This window comes from Echinococcus granulosus (assembly GCF_000524195.1).
Source record: "Echinococcus granulosus chromosome Unknown EG_S00118, whole genome shotgun sequence".
NCBI classification, from domain to species: domain Eukaryota; kingdom Metazoa; phylum Platyhelminthes; class Cestoda; order Cyclophyllidea; family Taeniidae; genus Echinococcus; species Echinococcus granulosus.
The window spans coordinates 149,632-163,391 of record NW_020170498.1 but is presented as its reverse complement, the minus strand read 5'-3'; the positions used below and the strand labels follow the sequence as shown (position 1 = coordinate 163,391).

Here is a 13,760-nt window from a genome sequence, read left to right as displayed (position 1 = left end):
GTCCTCTCTCTCTCTCTCTCCCATTGTGTAATTACTGCAAGAAACTGGTAAATTACCCTATTCACGTGAGAGCACTAATTGTCAGACTTGTGGAGGTTTTTAGTCAGGCACGCTTACCCAGTGTGGGTGGACTTTGTGCTCTTTGTGGGAATTTCTCTCCACCTTTTTGGTTTTCAGGTATAAACGACGAATCGGAGGGAGGAAAGAAGGGCGACACGAATGTGGCTCTTGAGGTAATTCACAGCCTCTAATTCATGCCTTACGTCCAAGTTGTCAGGAGTACATTGTGATCCGTCTTTTTTGTCCCTCCTCTCCCCCCGCCCTTCACTTCTCACTTTAGGACGACGCATTGCGATGGGCTGAAGAGAACATTCCCTCATCACAGCCAAGCAGGTAGGTGTTTCCCACTTCCTCCATTATTTTACCTTAAAGCCCCTTCGTCAGCCCAACCACTGATTGGTTCGGTTTTTAATCGCCCACTTTTTGCCTCCCCCCCCCCTCCCGCTCCATCGCCCTAGGAACGGCGCGAACAAACAGTCAGGTCAGGGCGGTCATTCCGCTGCCGCCACCGCCGCCGCTGCTACTCAACTCAAACTCGACTAGCACTGCGTACACACAACGCCTTCGTTCCTCATCGCCCAACGATTGGCATAACTTTCATCTCCTCATTTTCGTCCATTTACCGCCTTATCAATTTTCACTTTGAGCTGTTGACTTTACTTACGGTGTGGAGATGTTCTTTTGTGACTGTCAGACAAGAGTAGATGACTAACTGTAAACAAATTATTTTGATGTCTCTTTGCAATTCTACACATAATGTCTGACAGCAATACTACTTGCCGCTCTGGAACCAGTAAAATTTGTGCGTCTCTCCTCTCTGTGTAGTCTCTTTGTTTTACTTTTTTTTTTCACCTTGGGAAAGCTACCGTGCTGTCAAGACGTGTTTAGGTGGGTTTCAAAGTGAAGGCTAGGTGGATTGGACTACTTAGGATTGCTTACAAGTAGGGTGAGCTTATTGCTCTCAGAGGTGTCGTAGGGTTCCCCAGCGGGCCTGAAACTCGAAAGACGGTGGAGAGTCTGCTTTTTTGACGTGAAGCGGAGTATGGATGGGGTGAACTGCCATGCCGTCGTCTCGTTCCCAGATCCTCTGTCATCGAGGTGAGTACTGCTGCACCGCATTTTGCCTCTGTAAGCACTTCTTATTTCCACTTTGTCAAGTCGTATTGCTCATTTGTGTTACCCAACAAAATCGACTAACTTTGTACCTGGTAGTGACAGTCACTTTCTACTTATTTGCTGATCAGTAGTATGCGTCGCTTCGGGTCTTGTATTACGGTTAGTGAGGTGAAAAGGGGTTTATCCTTGACGGACAGTGGAAGTACACAACCGTAGGTATGACCAGGAGGTATTAACTACTGGAGACTGAAACCTTTAGGAAAATGTGGTAGGAAAGGCGGATTGTGGTCAATAAACAGGTGTCTAGTCATCAGCTTTTTGTTTGATTTTTCCTTCTTTCCAATTTTCAGCGTTTTAAATGAGTGTCCAGTGGTGCCAATCACAGGTTTCATTTTGAAAATTTACTTTTTTTTGTAAAGAAGTAAAGGGCAAACAGCTCTTGGCTAAACTAACTTTACCGTGGGCAATTGATTCGACGGGGTTCCTACGTAAAGGAGAAGTTATGGAAGCCTTTCGGCTGACCTGATACCATGTCAAGAAGCTTTGTGTGGGACACCAAGAGGTGAAAAGGCGTCAGGCATATTTCACCCAACCCTGCAGTCGTCATGGGACACGCAAATCTAACGAACGCGTCTATCATAGCCGTCCAGGTCAATGACATAGACCTTACGGAATAGCGCCCATCTAAGACTAACAATCAACCATCAGCCGTGGAGTGCTAGACTTAATCGTTGCCTCAAAGAGGAGGCAAGTCTAGGTAATCAGGTGGTTGCCTCGCGAAAAACGCTACACAATGAAGGTATCAACTGCGTATAGTTGGATCAGTGGAGGCTCATTGGGGAAGGATTGATAAAACAACCGAGCCCGCCACTTGTTTGATGGAAAATTATGGGAAAATTGGCGAGATCTCAAGTCCCAAAGCCTTTACTTGTTACAGGTTCACTTACCGGAAAGCTGTTTCACCCTTACACCGTCGAAATTTGAAATGTCCTTCAAAGGCGTGGGGTCATCTGGCTGTACCTCTCTCCTGCCATTCTGGGAAGCACTTGAAGAGCCGCATCAATGACAACCATCCTGGTTTAAAAGGAAGAATACCCTGATTCTCGACTTCGAGTTCTACAGAATAAGTGGTGGCGGGGTGGGATAGGGTTTTGTCGAATCGCAATCCACATGGAAGATAGACTTGTTGTACTTCCCAATGGAAAGTAGCCATTTCGGGGTGCAATAATTTCCTTCCATTGATGCTTCTACACAAATTTCACTGCAAAAAGTGGTTGACGGATTGGATACGCTCGATTTAAACCATCGTCCAGATAGTGTTTGCCTTGAAAAGGTTCAAAATTCAGAAATCCGAGGCCGACTATATGATAGACAAAGAACTCCAACTGTGGCTCCTGGATGTCGCTCTGACGGCACGGCGTTCTCCTTCCAGTCGATATGCACGCTTAACTCAGGCTTTGTGACTCGATAACTCCCTCTGGGGTGAAGCATCTACTGAATTGACACCAGGGACAACACGCTTTCCTGTTTAGTTAACAATTTCTTAAAGAGGTGTGTGGAAATTTGAAGAAATACTCAAGCTTGTTAAAATCGAAGGGCATCAAAACCTTAACAATGCTGTGGTACTTAAAACACTTATCAGTAGCACGTGCGGGAGACGGTCGATCCTTTCCTGTTCAGCGATCCACCTAAGCTACTTATGTGCGCACTAGTAGCATCACATGCATCATTTAAAAAAGCATTCAAATTTGGATGATTTGAAGTTTATTTGCATCACCGAAAAGCAGACTCCCTGTAATGCGTTTACCTGCTGACCTCAACGGGTGAGGAAAGCCAACTAACCCAAACACGGCCTTGGATGGTGGGTCACGTTATGAATGAGTGCAGCGGCGTCGGCGTGATCCCCTGATGCTGCCGTGCGCCATCCCACTCGGGGTTAAGGCCACGCGCAATGCAAATAGTTTACCTTAATTTGACACACCTTCAAGGTGAAAGGGGCAATCCGCATGGGCGAAGTTTATTGCAGAGTATTTTTATTTATTCGGAATAAATAAAAGTCGACTGTTCATTAAGCCCAATTGATGGGCTCGTGCGATATGTTCTAATTTATTGCCCAGCGAATTGGAGCCTCGTTTCTGCTCGGTCTCGGTTGTGCAGCGATGCCATCCTCCCTGCGTTCGTCTAGTGAACCGTTAACGGACGGCAGTAACCTGAACAGATCTTTACGACGCCAAGATGATAAAAGAAGTTTTAGGGTGATAGGAGGGCCCATGTAGGGCAGCATGTAACCAAAATGAATGTCTTTCTGCTACGTCTTTACAGTTGTGCCTCTTGGTAGCCTTCTCAACGATGCTCTGAGCATGGCGTTTTAGGTGACTCGAAACGTGGTTGCCAAAGGTAACGTGGACATGAACGCATTCTTCCAATTATTTCTCGGTCGTTAGAGTTGAATGTTGAGGAAATTTGGCTCCTAATTTACTGGTAGCCCTAAATGTACATTCTTTTGGAATGCCTCAATGCATCCTCCAAGTTGATTCTGGCGATAAGAGCGTGCAAGTTGCTTCTTACTTTGTTTAATGGGAATTATGTTTAAAATTAGAAAGCATCGGTGAACGTGTGCTTGCATAACATTATAGTCAACGAATGGATAGCCGAAACCTTTTGTGATACTAAAGGTGCGACTTTAAACAAAGGCAACTAAATTTGCAAACTTTAGCGTAATATTAGCAACATATATATTAAAAACAGCAACAAAAGGCAAATGTACAGGAGGAAGGGGCTGGGGAAAAAGCATTTCCGTCATCTCGATTAAAAAGCCCCTTCCTAAAAGAAGGAGTCCCATTTAATTTCAAATGCTAAATATAGACGTAAGTGAAACAAAATTCAGGCAGCAATTTAGTTTACAACTAGACGTTTTAAACCCCCAAAGAGGTCACATTTGATTACAGTTGCAACTTTAAATCCCGAGCAGTAATTCGCGATTGCAATGGCGATACCTATCTAACTCCATTTCACCACACATGTTTGTTGATAATCAACATGTTCATTTAATAAAGAAAAATAACATGTTTGTTCTAGCATTTGTTAGTGTTCCGATCATCGCCGTAGTTGATCAAGGCTACTCGAAATGTCAAATCACTTAAAACAACAAATAACTTTAGTCCCATTTATGCCCTGGAAAAGAGCACCTGTCACCTATTTTATGTGATCCAGATGCTTCAATATTATGTCCAAGCCTCGAGACCACCAAGAAAAACAATTCTTATTAATTCGCCTCTCACTGCAGACACCCCAAACGTCCCACCGGAGCACGCTTTACCGTAACCAAGGTGGTCGTGGATTGACCTCCTCCTGTTTTCTCGAAGCAATTCCAGTCTCCCTTATTAATGTTTGTCGAGACTGTAGCTGGTCGGGTGTTCGTAGTGCTCTACACTAGGCCATCCCGGTGCGGCCATAATTGAACCTCTTACTCCACTCAACCGCGATACCACTACGAGGAAGGAATCATATCCGCATGTTAAGTATATGCACTGACAGGTACAAAATGTCACACCTTCCTCAGGAATTGCCATCACTTCATCACCCGTCCATCTTACAAGGAAGTTACAACATTTTCTTGATTGCTGAGATTATTAGCAAGTTCACGTTCGTATTTCTAGATAACCTCCCGAACTCTTTACATAAACTTTATTTCTGTCATGCAATTAGCTTTACTTCGTTTACGCATCGATGACTGCCTATAAAAAAAGACGTGATCCGAAGGGAATGCAATCCTAGACGCTTAAGACATATGTTTGCCCTTAATGGGGACATGATAGTTACAAATGAACCAATCACACAGCAGGGTCATTAAACAGTCCAAGATTATCCATTAAAAACATCGACCTCTGAAACACTTTGTGGGAGTTAACAGTTTTATCCGCACCTTACGAGCGCCTGAACCTATTTGATGACCCCATTTCAGCAGAAGAGGCAGAATACATATGGCAACTCTTGGTCCAAATTTAACCATCTGTCCATAAACAGGAAGTCTTTCATGTACCTTTATTCCAAAAAACATTTTTTTCCTAACCATTTGGCATTAGGATAGCTTCCATGCCCACCGACCAATTAGGGCTCAGGAGGTTGGCCAATCAAATGACTAGCTGTTGAAGGCATTGTACAATAAGGAAAATCTGAGTTTAGACCATGCAACGACAGTGTTTGCCCTAGCCACCCCTTTGCATTAAAGGCAAAAATTTGTCCCATTCATAAACCACTCAAGAAAAGTGGAATCTTAAAAAATAAGTATTCTTCTAACAATTAGAAAAAGCCGACCTTTAATTGGTCAGTTTGAAATCTGTTCTCACCGACCAGCCAATGAGGGCACGGGCTTTTTTTACGCGAATTTTTGCCGTTCAAATGTTTATGGCAATTTTCCCCATGAAATTTTATTTCCTGCCTAGAGTGTTCATCCAGGCCCCTGACAAACTGGAAGTACTCTTATCGCCAAGACGCTCGTTCGTTCTTTGGCTGGAGAGAGAGAGGATAAGTGGCGCAATGACCAGGAGTTGGGTATCGCACAAAACTGTCCCACCAAATGACTCGCATTCTAAGATGGTTTAATTAAAGCAACATTTGCCTTCCAGAAGCTATTCTATGGGACCGAGTTAGGGTTACCATGAGTTTGTTGATCCTGTGGATTGAGTTTTTTTACTTGTTATTTCCGAAAAGTTGATCTAAACGGTGTTCTCATGAACTACGTTTAGGCTTTTCTGCCACATTTAAGCAAACTTTTGCAGAACGAAATGGTAACAACCAGCCCTAGTTATTTCCTTTTTAAACTGTTAAAATGATGTTAGGATTCTTAACCACCTTTGCTGCTTCAACACTGTCAAGTTTTTCCTCCAGCAGAACGCATCGTCTCTCTTATGTCTGGTTTAAAGGAAAGGTTTTTTCCCCCCTTAAAGCTCACACACTCGTCACTTTTTTGGGCGCGGGATGGGCCCTGGTCACGTTGGTAGAAAAAAGGGAAACAGGGAACAACTGACTTCACTCAGACCTGCTTATTCATTGTCTTGTAAAACCACTTTCATTTAACACTACGTCTTAACAAATCACTGATAGGTCTCGTTGAAAGTTAAAATCTTTCCTTATTCGCTTGCAAGATTAGCCTTTCCTTCCCACCCTCCGTCCCCCTCCTCAAAAATAATTCCAACTCCAAATACGATGTCAGTGTCTGCCAAATCAGCTGCCATTCCTGTCGGATAGAATCGGTCAACCACGTCGGACGCTAGGGCTGTCTTGCCTACTTTGTCCAGGTCGGGTTGGGGGGAAGGGGAGGCGAGGGGAGACACCTCCAATGTATACTCTTCTTCACAAGTTTACGATGTAGGTTGCTGAACCCTGACACGTCACAGAAAGGATTGGCTGAGGTCAAAGACGTCGACTGCTCATGGTTTACCCTCTTTTAAAACAGCGGTGAAAATTTTGGTCCCATGGGAGAAGCGTCAAACCTCCCTCACTTGTCACTGTCAGTGAAATAAGTCATATGCGTTACAAATAAATGCAACTACGACTCCAGGATTGCATGTAGTTGCATAAAACAAATATTTGGCACCAGCGCGTACTCATTTGTTTGTTTGTTTAATCGATTACACATTTCTATCTCCCGCTCGTTCGTTCACCGTCAACCGATGTTGCCGGATGGTTGATAACGATGCTGGTGGCGGTGGTCACACCCCTCGGAGGGTGAGGGATAGAGGATTAGCTACGTCCGCTCAGGCTTAAACCCTCGATGGGGGCATTAACCACTTCCATAAGGAACGAATGTACTTGTACCGCCTTGAGTTTACGAACAAGTGGCTGCAGACACGACTCCTCACTTATTTGGGCGTCGTCTCTACCGTTCACCTCGTCCGGTGCTTTAAAAAGCACTCAAGAGCCAGACACAACAGTCGTTAACTCTTTCACGACGGAAAGCTAATGATACATCGGCCTATAATTTGTACTGGCCAGGGCTGGATGGACCCACAAAAACGAAAGCAAATCCTAGGCTAGAGGCATTCAATAGAATTGGCTGCAAAAGCCCAAAATCGCATTCCATAACATCCTCCCGCCCAGCTAACTGAAAAATTAAAACAAAACCTGCTCTGATCCGTATACAACTAACGAGCACAAAAAAGGTTCTTTTAAAACACATTTAACGTAGCCAGACTGATGAAGGTAAAATACCTTCCCCCTACTACCCTGGCGTGGAGTTCAGCCTCCTGCTAATCGTTGGCTAGGATGCGTGTCTATCTTAGCGGGACAGCGTGACCCTCGATAGCCTTAATGTCTGACAGCCCATGGGATGAGCGTCTGTCTACTGGTGGGGTAGAAAGAAAATTTGGCCACTGACACTCCGCCATGGTAGTGGCATACCTAACACGGACATTAACTACCATCTGAGGGGAAGGTATCATTATCCAACATCAGTAAAAGATTTGTTTATGGAGAAAATGACAGCAATAATGCTCAAGTGGGGTAAGAAAAGTTAAGGGTGTTGTGTTGGTTGAGCATGTTACTGACAAAAACGACTACGGATAAGTGGATACCACTATGACAAAGACCGGTTCATCTAAACGGCCATCAAGTGCCATACATGGACATAATTTAGGGGAAGTGCAACATCTTCAACAGATTGCGGAGCCGAGGAATGGGTGACATAAAGGTCTCACGATAGTGTTTTCTCTAGCTGTCAAGAGGCATGACAGCAGTTCGGGTTGCATGTTTAGTTACGTGGGCATCTCAACCTCCCTAAAACTTCTTTTACCACCTTGGCGTCATGAGGATCTCCTCATTTAATCTGTACTCGTTAACAATCCACCAAACTCTGACTCAGACTCACCGAACCTTTTTCAGTTTTTGGCGTATCTGGACTTCTCCAGCTTTTAATTCCTTCAAGAAAGACTGCAGCGCTGTGCCACCGAGGAGGAGCGAAAATGAGTTGCTCTATTCAGGATGCAACGAATTACGCACCGCATTGAGGTCGGAGCAGAACTACCATTTGGAATTAATGGACACTCCACCTGCCAACAAATATTTATCCAGGAAGAGAGTTTCAAATAAACTGATAGTCGTTGAAAGTGAATTACTGGTCACACAAATATCCCTGGCCTCCTGCGCTAATGATAAGTATCTCGGCTACAGCTCACCCAGTCCTTTCAAACGCCTGTCCTTTAACGTTTCCAGGGGTGATCCAGATGTTGGAAATAGGTTAAGCTGATCGGGTCTGTCAAGAGAACAAATATTTGGGGAGGCAAATCCACTACTTTACAGACTTACCGCTCGGTAAACATCAGTCGAGCCTTGAATTCCCGCATCAGCCATGGCCGAGACGTATTTATTCGTGCCGACCACAAAAATAGTTTATGTTGTCGGAACAAGTACTTTCGTATTTTTTTATTGAGAGAACTTCCAGGCGTGCTACTACTATAATCTGGGGCCGTTTCAAAGTCCACATCGCAGGTGGGAAAAGGGTAAGGAGCAATAGGACGTGGCTGATACTAAGCAAAATAGTTGTAGTAGTGGTAGCAGCCAGATGAATGGCAAAGGAATTTCTACGGTAAAGGGGGATAGAATAAGGCAGAGAATGGGGGATAGACGCAGCAAGACAACATACAGACACACACAGGGAAGGAGATAGTTCTCTACTGCTGGCTAACAGGGGTGAGGAATAGGAGGGGAAGGGAGAGAGGGATCGAGTTCTGAGCCACCAAATTAATCGAGAAGGATTTCAAACTTGACCGGTTCTGGGTCCACATTTGTAGCGCCATAGAGACGGCATTGGACGAGGATAAGAATGTGCTTCTCCAACTTTTCAAACTGTACTGCCACTAGTGGAGATGTATAACCGTTCTGGCCCAGGAAAGGGAAGTATTGGTTGTGGAATACACCGCTGGATAAGGCCACAAAAGAGAAATTTGTGCGGTCAACGATGAGTGCATTCCCTTTGAGCAGTTTATACGACACTTGGATTGGACATGGGAAGGCAGGTAGTTAGTTATACTAAGAAACCATTGCATAGCTAGTGGTCTAAAGAAGTTTTAGATCATTTCAGCAATTAAAGATATTCACTAACTCATTCAATCATAAAAGCACCAGTCAAAAAAAAGTCCTCGAATACCAAACTCACTATTCAGTGCCGTTCTTTATGATACTCGGATAAAACTTCATTGGCCCAACGTTTTCCTGATCCTCAGGATTCTAAGTACAAGAAATTTAACGATTAATTTATTGACTACGAGATTTAACTATCCGGTAGAAATGGGGGAGCCCTAACCTGGCCTTCACAAGAGACCAGAGTGTGCGGAATTGCAGCATCAGTGACATCTGGCATCCAACCATAGACCTGAAAAAACACGAGAATGACGGTATTTGGAAAGATAGTGATACATAAAACCACAAATACCTACACGATTCAGCTTAAGTATGACACAGGGCTTGTCATCAGGATAGCCATAGTTGTTGGACTTGTTACAAGGTCCGAGGGACTCCAGATCAAAACGACACACTTTTTTCGGCTCATTAGGTGACTTTTGGTCATTTGTGCAATTCGCAAAGCCGATGGCTGGTTTCACATTTATTTCTTCATAATAGGATATTAAGGCGTTCAAGTTGTCGACATATTCATAGTAGACCTGAGGATCTCGGCTTGAGTAGTAAATAAGAGTCTTATCCTCATCAATGATGGGCCTCATACCAAGACCTACTTAAAAAATCAGATATTTCTTTGTTAAATAAACCTGGTTGGAATCTGAGGAGGCTCTGATGGCCAGTTCGCATTGGAACCTTAGCAGGAACAATAAATTGCAGAAAGACCATTATCATCCCCAAGAAGAATCCAGAGAGGATTGCATAGAAAAAACAGTAATAGAGAAATATTTTAGCTAAAAAAATTTAGAAAAATTAGCAGGAGAAAGAAACCAACCCCATGATGCACAAGTTCGACCTAGAAAGGACTTGTCTTTTTTGTTGTAGAGCCAAGTCGGGCACCGACTTGGTGGTATGTATGAAAGGGTCGACAAATTGTCCGAAAAGTCTTGCATGGACATTTTGCGATCGTGCTTAAAAGAAAGTGGGTGCCGGCCGTCAAAGCAAAATCTTGAACAAAACCGCAGAGACTAAATTATCTGAACTACAAGTGCAGATAAAAATAAACAAAAGCACAAGCGATGTATAAAACTGACGAGCAGCAAATATTTATGCAGGTACCTACATTGTAAAAATATTTGTAGACCTGTCTTCCTACTCGATCTTCCAAACTACTGCGCCAATGTTTTAAAGTTTGCACTTTATTAATGTCGTATATGGCCATTTAGCCAATAGAATTAAACAAACTATCAAAAATTAGTAAATGGCAAAGAACCTTTATTTTGTGGCATCCACAAATCAGATTTAACATGCGATCAGGAATTGTTAAAACTCTTTGTGCAAAATGCATAGACAAAACTTTGTTGTATGTTAGTGAATCAGGCTCACAAATAGATATGTAAATCTGCTCTCTACTTATCCTTACAAAGTTTGTATAATCACTACACTGAGGCGTCCCAAGACTCCTACGAGACAACAAAAGAAGACACAATACTCGGGCAGAATATACACATTCGGAATAGAGAATATGTCTGGGCTACTGGCATGGCTCAAAGGCCAGCCCACCCAAAGGGAAGCAAGGAGGCTAATTCAAAAGTACAAAAGCGGCGCCCACTAATACCGAGGGACAAATCACCATTGTATTACAACATATTTGCTAAAATAAAAGCCCATTTTCGCTACTTTTTTTAGAAGGGTGTTTACGAGCAAGGCATTCAGCACCTCACCTGCTATGCTTGTGCAGTAATTGGTCGTGCAAAAGACACTAGCATATGTGCCGAAAACAGCTAAATAACCTGGTGGAAATTGAAAAACATTCGTCTGTTATACTTGCTTTTAAAAGACACATACCTGTTATCATTAAAAAGGCTAGTTGTGATTATGCTAATGATTTTCTATCTTGATTAATTTGTTTTTTAACCTAAAAGTTGTTTGTTTACAAGCCACACTGCCGTCGCACTTGTTTTAATCTGCCACTGCATAGGCGGGGCATGCGCATTTCCACGCCCCATTAGGCTTGTGGTGTTATTTTTCTCCTGCTTATTACTTTCAAGAATAATGTCAGACACCGAATCAGAATCGGTAATCCGTAAACAGTTTCGTAATGTTGCTGGAAATAGGAGCTACAAGAGCTTTTATCTGTTCCGGGTGTGTACAAGGAAATTGAAGTTCCTAGGGCGTCAATTAATAACAAGGTACAGGCTTCATTGGTGTTTTACTTTGGTACCCTAACACATTTTGGGCTTCATTTTTCTGTTTTGCCGTTGTCGATTTTGGTATTTCCTACTCACCATCGCCTCTCATTTGTTAATTACTGTCCTTTTAGCCCCTAATAAACAACATCCTACGACAGATAAGCAAGTCGTTCCCCTGGATTGAACGCCTTGATGTTGTAACTGTACCAGCTCCACCTCCGAAGGACACAGATCTTGAAAACGATTTCGCTAAAGTCGACCCCAACGATGATTTCAAACGGGAGGCTCTCTTGTTAGTTCCATGATATTAATTCATAATTGTCAATTTCCGAACATTTTGAATAATTTGTACTGAAATTCTAATTTTCAGTTATCGTGTTGCGCAGGCTGCAGTTCTAGAGGCAATTCCTAAACTACACGAACTTGGGATCCCAACAAAACGGCCAAATGATTATTTTGCAGAAATGATTAAGTCAGACTCCCATATGGCAAAGGTGGGCCATCACTTTATTTTCCTCATAAACATACCTATTAATTCTTAGCTTCTATTAATAAAAAAGGAATTTACAGGTGCGTGAACACATTGTGGTGAGTAAGAAACGCCTGGAAATGCGAGAGAGAGCTAGACAGCTCCGTGAACAGCGCAAATTTGGCAAGCAACAGCAGAAAGAAATTTTGGAAGCGCGGCGTCTGGAGAAAAAGAAGCACATGCAGACTCTCAAAGCAGCGAAAAAGCGGCTTGGTGGGTTTTTTATCATTTCCTCAACTTCTGCGGTTATAATTAAAAGAAAGACAGTGGAGAAAGTGAAAATTGCATTCATTTACAAGTAGTCTGCTGTATTCATGCACCAAATTCTTGGTGTGGAATTAAGACTTGGGAAGCGTGGTTATTGAAGGGTTCGTCAGTACGGTGGGACCACCTTCGGCTATCCTGCTCCACTTCCTCATCGGTATAGAAGTGCTGGTCTCCAGGGTTTTCTTTTGGAGGTCCGAAGAAGTGGGAATGATACTTCTATGCCAATCAGAAGCCTAAGGCTGTTGTGGCATCTGCCATTGACTAGCCACTGTCTAGCCTTTATCAGCTTAACGGTGGACTACTCACTCACCAGTCGTCCAACTCTCTGGCTAAATTTGCACTGGGATTGAAACCCCCAAGATGGGGTAGTTGCAGACGTGTGGCTGTAGCCTTTGGGTGCCTTACCGTGTGCTATCACCTTAGTGTACTGTGCTTCGAATCTTCTGTAGGGTTGGATATCCGTAGGTTAGGGTTTTGTCTGTTCTACACATGTCTGGGGCAGTTCTATCACTGCAACATCCTTTTTAATGCTTGAGTAAGCAAGTTCTTGACTCTAATCGAGCATTCGTTGCCGTCGTAATGGCTTTTGCCTCTCTGTCTATGCTCAACAAATGAGGAGATTCACTACGTGCATTTTTTATTGGTAAAAATATAATTTGATTTAGTGACTGAGTTACTTCTTTGTTACTCTTGAGATGTAAGCGTCTAGGACGACTAGATGTGTTGAAGATCTCCGTAGGCCACTTGAAGTCCTGCAGTGGTGTGTCAGTCACCTTATAGGGCGAAGTCACCCGCTACTTGTAAAGGCGGTAAGGTCGATTAAGCCTCAACCTTTTTCCTCATTTTGTTTTAAACCACTTTTATTTACGACAATAGGTCCAAATATACCTACAAAATACCTGTAAAATCCTCTTTTTGGTGGAGAATCTAGTAACTGACGTTTTCCTCTTTGCTCAGGTGGCAAGGAACAGGCGCAGCTATTGGAGGAATTCTTGCGGAGTGACTCAAAACAATCGAAGGGGAAACCTTCACGTGGTGGGAATGAGGCGACTCTGGACAGAAAGTACTTCCGACCCGCCGAATACGCCAAACGTCGAAAGTGAGTCTCCTTCTTTTGCGTCCTGAAACCTTTCAAACTCATTGGTCCTCTCTAATGAGCAGCAGTAGCTGCTTATGTTCAGAAACAACCGTATTGCAAAATAGGTAGTGTTTGCTCACTTAAAAGACCTTTCTCTCCTGTCTACTGTAGGATAAACCATAGGCGAGCGTACAAGAACCAGAAGTACGGATTCGGTGGCCAGAAGAAGCGTTCGAAGCGCAATGACGCCCAATCAATTCGCACCACCGCGAAGGACGAGGTGAGTGTGCTCACACACACCGCCTCCGCAGAGCGGATCAAGCGGCTGGGCAGGCTAATGCAGAAGACCCGTCGACGCAACGCCCAGCGCCAGCGGAAGAGGGCCTCCGCCAACAAAATTTAG

At 43.6% G+C, this 13,760-nt stretch overlaps 3 protein-coding genes across 3 annotated transcripts in view; 2 read left to right on the top strand and 1 right to left on the bottom strand. All coding sequences in view use genetic code 11, as the record gives it.

Annotated features, from left to right (window-relative positions):
- EGR_08764 (Transmembrane protein 87A) overlaps positions 1-603 on the top strand; it is a gene marked incomplete at both ends in the record, with an annotated part of 4,799 nt that extends 4,196 nt beyond the window's left edge. Inside the window, 3 exons of the mRNA XM_024498013.1 lie at positions 178-233; positions 341-393; positions 519-603. Coding sequence (XP_024347590.1) covers positions 178-233; positions 341-393; positions 519-603 — 194 coding nt within the window. The remainder of the gene's footprint in view (positions 1-177; positions 234-340; positions 394-518) is intronic.
- Positions 604-8,916: 8,313 nt separating this feature from the next.
- EGR_08763 (Sodium/potassium-transporting ATPase subunit beta-2) lies at positions 8,917-10,250 on the bottom strand (the record flags this gene model as incomplete). The annotated part of the gene is made up of 6 exons (XM_024498012.1): positions 8,917-9,094; positions 9,332-9,402; positions 9,479-9,547; positions 9,612-9,904; positions 9,942-10,085; positions 10,127-10,250. 6 exons carry the CDS (start codon positions 10,248-10,250, stop codon positions 8,917-8,919), a joined length of 879 nt encoding a protein of 292 aa, XP_024347589.1.
- Positions 10,251-11,346: 1,096 nt separating this feature from the next.
- On the top strand, positions 11,347-13,760 carry EGR_08762 (putative rRNA-processing protein EBP2; the record flags this gene model as incomplete). Its single annotated transcript, XM_024498011.1, has 7 exons — positions 11,347-11,370; positions 11,409-11,483; positions 11,615-11,775; positions 11,854-11,977; positions 12,054-12,225; positions 13,237-13,378; positions 13,529-13,760. 7 exons carry the CDS (start codon positions 11,347-11,349, stop codon positions 13,758-13,760), a joined length of 930 nt encoding a protein of 309 aa, XP_024347588.1.